The sequence below is a fragment of the Papaver somniferum genome, chromosome 7, assembly GCF_003573695.1.
Source record: "Papaver somniferum cultivar HN1 chromosome 7, ASM357369v1, whole genome shotgun sequence".
Lineage (NCBI taxonomy): Eukaryota > Viridiplantae > Streptophyta > Magnoliopsida > Ranunculales > Papaveraceae > Papaver > Papaver somniferum.
Window position 1 is genome coordinate 71,600,862 of NC_039364.1, and position 4,291 is coordinate 71,605,152.

Sequence of the window (4,291 nt, forward strand, 5' to 3'; positions counted from 1 at the left end):
TGTTTCAATTGTGTCTATTATAAAGATCTAAGCAATTGAACAACTCTCTAACTAGTTCATTTGAGTCATTTGAACTAGTTGTGGTAAAGAAGAATATGGTTGATATGAAAGTGCTCATATGGCTAACCATTTGGTTAATTACTGTTGAACCAACTAAATGTACATGTTTGGGTACGGTTACACAAACCTAGATAAACGTGCATTTCATTTGTGTGTAACAAGCTAAGTTTCGATCTAACGGTTGAAATATATTAGCTTGAATCTGGTTTTCATCTAACGGTGAATATGGAATGCTTTGTTACTAAGCTAACATTGATTCCAAACCCTGATTTGAAAGACAATATAAGGGAGAACTCTAGCAACTGGGAAACCTAATCCCCACACCTCGTGTGTGATACTAGTTGTATTAGCTAGAGTCGGTTCTCCTTTAACCTTAGGTTTCTACCGAGACCCTGTAGGTTAACGACTTGAAGACTTCATTGGGATTGTGAAGCCAGACCGATACTAATTTCTTGTAGTTGTGTGATCTGATCTTGTTGTTTCTATCGTACTAAGTACAATCGTAAGGATTGGCTTGAGATTGATTTCTCCGATATGCAAGATATAAAATAATTCACAATATCTTCGTCTTCGTAGAATGCTTGGATTCAATTTTTTCGTTGCAATCATTCAGCAAAACGGACTGAGTCGAGCTCTGCGACTCAGCGACTAAATCGGCGATTTTTTTTTCTCGAGCTTCGATCAACCTCATTAATTCAGGTGAGAATTGATTGCAATCTGGTAATATTTTTCTTCAGGTGTTTTTATTTTCATAATCAATGGTTAATTTTAGTATCTGAATCTGATATAAATATGTCGGATAATTCAAATTCTTCGAGTTTTGAAATGTAAAGAAATCTTTGATATGAAGATTCATTTGGTGTTAATATGGCAAGTACTTCAATTTTTATTCCTGATGAAGTAATTGATGAAAGTTTGAATGAATGGAGATTTAGTTTAATTGGTCGTTTGAATTTGGTTCATCTAAAGTTAGCTGGCTGAATCAATTTTGAGGAAACAGTGGCAGTTAAAAGGAAATTGTCAAATTATACCAATTGGGAAGGGTTTTTTCATTATAAAATTAGATGATGCTGAAGATATGAAGCTAGTATATGAAGGTCGATGGGCGGTAGAGGATCAAATTTTAAGCCTCAGATATTGAGAAAGGGACTTTATACCTGAATTATAGAAAACTTCTATTGCTTATGTGTGGGTATCATTTCCTGGTTTAAGCATAGAATATTGGAAGGAAAACATCTTGATGGCAATGGGAAGATCATTTGGTAGGCCAATTCGTGTTGATGAGACTATATTGAAAAAGCAAGCTGGTTTTTATGCAAATATCTTGGTGGAAATTGATTTGGCTAAAGTAATTCCTAATAAGGTGGGGATGGAATCAAAGTATGGAAAATTTGAGCAGGAAATTCGTTTTTCCAACTTACCAAAGTTTTGCAATCATTGTCAGGTAATTGAGAATTTTGTAGCTGAATGTAGAATCAAGAAAAGAGAACAGAATAACAAGGAAAATCCTCCTAAAAGATAGCAACAATGGAGATATACTTCTAAAAAGGGGCAAAACCAAAATTCAGTGGGATTTGATATATGCTTTCCTTCTAATTCAAATGCTGGAACAAGTGGACATAAGGAGGGAGCAATAACAGACTTAATTCCAATTTGTCAGAATGATACTTCTAATATTAAGTCCACTGGTATTAATGAGGTTTTTCAGAGGGACAACAATGTTGGTTTTAACGGAATTCTGAATTCTCTAATCGAATTTCCAACTTTATCTGGAGATCAGCTATAGTTGAGGTAGGTAACAGTATTCCTTATATTATTTCAGTTGTAGTGGAAGAAAAAGAAGAGGATACAACACAAAATTTAGCTAATATCTCTAGTGTTGAAAATTTGAATGAGTGGAAGGATGTTGGCAAAGCTGCAAAAGCAAGAAAAATAATAGAAGATTCAAATGTGAGTAAGCTTGAATCTCCAAGTAAATTTAATGCTTTAATTGAAGTGGTGGAAAAACAGGATCATACTTTCTCTAAAGCTGTGGCCAAACCAATTAAGGGTAAAAAAGTTGTTCCAAATGTAACTACTAGAAAGCAGGCAAATAATTCAGTAAAATTTAGTAATGGAATGGGGAGTTCTCATACTTCTCAATCTTCTCAATCTCAATCTCAATGAGAGTCATTTATTGGAATGTCATAGGCTTGAGGAGAATTCAAGCTAAAGACAAACTCATGAGTTTAGTACAACAATTTAATCCTTCCTTACTTTGGGTTGCAGAGCCAAACGTGAGAGCTTTTAGTAGTATTTTGAAACAATTAAGGTTAACTGGTATAAGTAGAATGGTTATTCATAATTCTTATGGAACACTAAAGGGAAATATCTGGGTTTTTTGGAATTCTTCTTTATCTATTCCTTCTATAATTTCTTCTACAAGACAAGCTTTAACAACTCAAGTAGCGGAAGCAGTGGTAACTGGAGTCCATGCAGCATGTTTAACTATTGACAGAAGAGAACTATGGTATGAACTTTTAGTCATTAATGAGATGAAGCTACCTTGGTTATTAAGGTGATTTTAATATAGTCCTTACTTGTGAGGAAAAAAAAGGGTGGCAGGAGCCCACTTAGAATAACAATGCAAGAATTTAGAGACTGTATAGAATCTTGTAACTCGATGCAAGCTCCTAGGTCAGGAATCAAATATTTATGGTGCAATAACAAGGTGGGAAGAAAAAGGATACTATGTGATTTAGATAAATCATTTTATAATGTTAAATGGCTGGAGCAATATGAAGGTTGGAACTATAAAGTGGGTGTCAGAGGAACTTCAGATCATGGAGCTTTAATGGGAGGTGTAACAAATATTACAAGACCATCAAATATACCATTTAGGTATCAAGCTGTGTGGACAACTCATCCAGATTTTATCAAGGTAATACAAGATTCATGGAATGGAGAAGTTTTTGGGAATCCAACTTTCTGTTTTATTAGTAAATTGAAAAGGCTCAAGAACTGGATATGGAATTGGGAAGTGTTTGGGGATCTAAGTGAAAAAGTTAAATCTACCGAAGATAATGTCATGGATGCTTCTTTAGAATCTGATGCAGATCCTGAAAACATGAGTTGTTAAATAACTTGATCATTGCAAGGGGTAAACATGAGTTAGCCTCTCAGCAATACAATGAGTTAATGAGAGCAAAAGCTAGAGTGAAATGGTTTAAAGAAGGAGGTGCAAATACAACTTTCTTTCATACAACTATGAAAATTAGAAAATCTTATAATAATGTTTCTGAATTGGAAGATGAAGCTGGAAATGTAGTTACTTCTCAAGATCAGATTTCAGATATTCTAGTTTCACATTACAAAAAGAAGTTTGAGAGGAAGAATGTAGTGTTTGAGGATGAACTTTTTGAGGCAATTCAAAAGATACTTAATGAGGATGATAATACATATTTGGATGCAGTTCCTTCACAAGAAGAAATTAAAAAAGCAGTTTTTGGGATGGATGCAAACAGTGCACCTGGACCAGATGGCTTCCCAGGATTTTTTTATAAATTTGCTTGGAATGTGGTTGGAAAAGAGTTAGTGGATGCAATTCAATACTACTAGGAAAACAGGTTCATACCAAAAGGGTTTAACTCTAATTTCTTATTTCTTCTTCCCAAGACTCAAGGGGCCAAAAGAGCTGAACAATTTAGACCGATTGGTTTGGCCAATTTCAACTTCAAAATCATTACAAGAATCATAACTGACAGAATTGGAACAGTAATTAGTAGAATGATATCTTGTCAACAGGGTGCTTTTATCAAGGGTGGAAATATTCATGAAAAGGTTGTTTTAGCATCTGAATTAGTGAATGACTAGACTTAAAAAGAAGAGGTGGCAATGTTGGTCTCAAAATTGATATATCAAGCTTATGATTCCTTGAGCTGAGAATTTCTGTTTGAAGTGTTGAGAAGATTTGGCTTTTCTGATGTAGGAATATTGTGCTTAAAGAAGATTTTTGAATCAGCAATGATATCTGTCCTTGTGAATAGGGGTCCTTGTAGATTCTTTGGTGTTGGAAGGGGATTGAGGCAGGGTGATCCACTTTCACCCATTTTATTTGTGCTAGCTGAAGAAGTACTTAGTAGAAACATTACAAAATTAGTACAAATGAAAAAAAAAATACAACCAATGGTGATCAGGGGAGGAAGTCAGCCAACACACTTGATGTTTGCAGATGATATATTCATCTTTTGTA

General features: G+C 34.5%; 1 protein-coding gene across 1 annotated transcript in view; it reads left to right on the forward strand.

Moving 5' to 3' along the window:
* The first annotated feature begins 3,237 nt into the window (after nt 1–3,237).
* Nucleotides 3,238–4,291, forward strand: part of LOC113294749 — a 1,789-nt gene continuing 735 nt past the window's right edge. Inside the window, exons 1-2 of the mRNA XM_026543125.1 lie at nt 3,238–3,629; nt 4,086–4,170. Of these exons, the coding sequence (XP_026398910.1) occupies nt 3,238–3,629; nt 4,086–4,170 (477 nt within the window). The remainder of the gene's footprint in view (nt 3,630–4,085; nt 4,171–4,291) is intronic.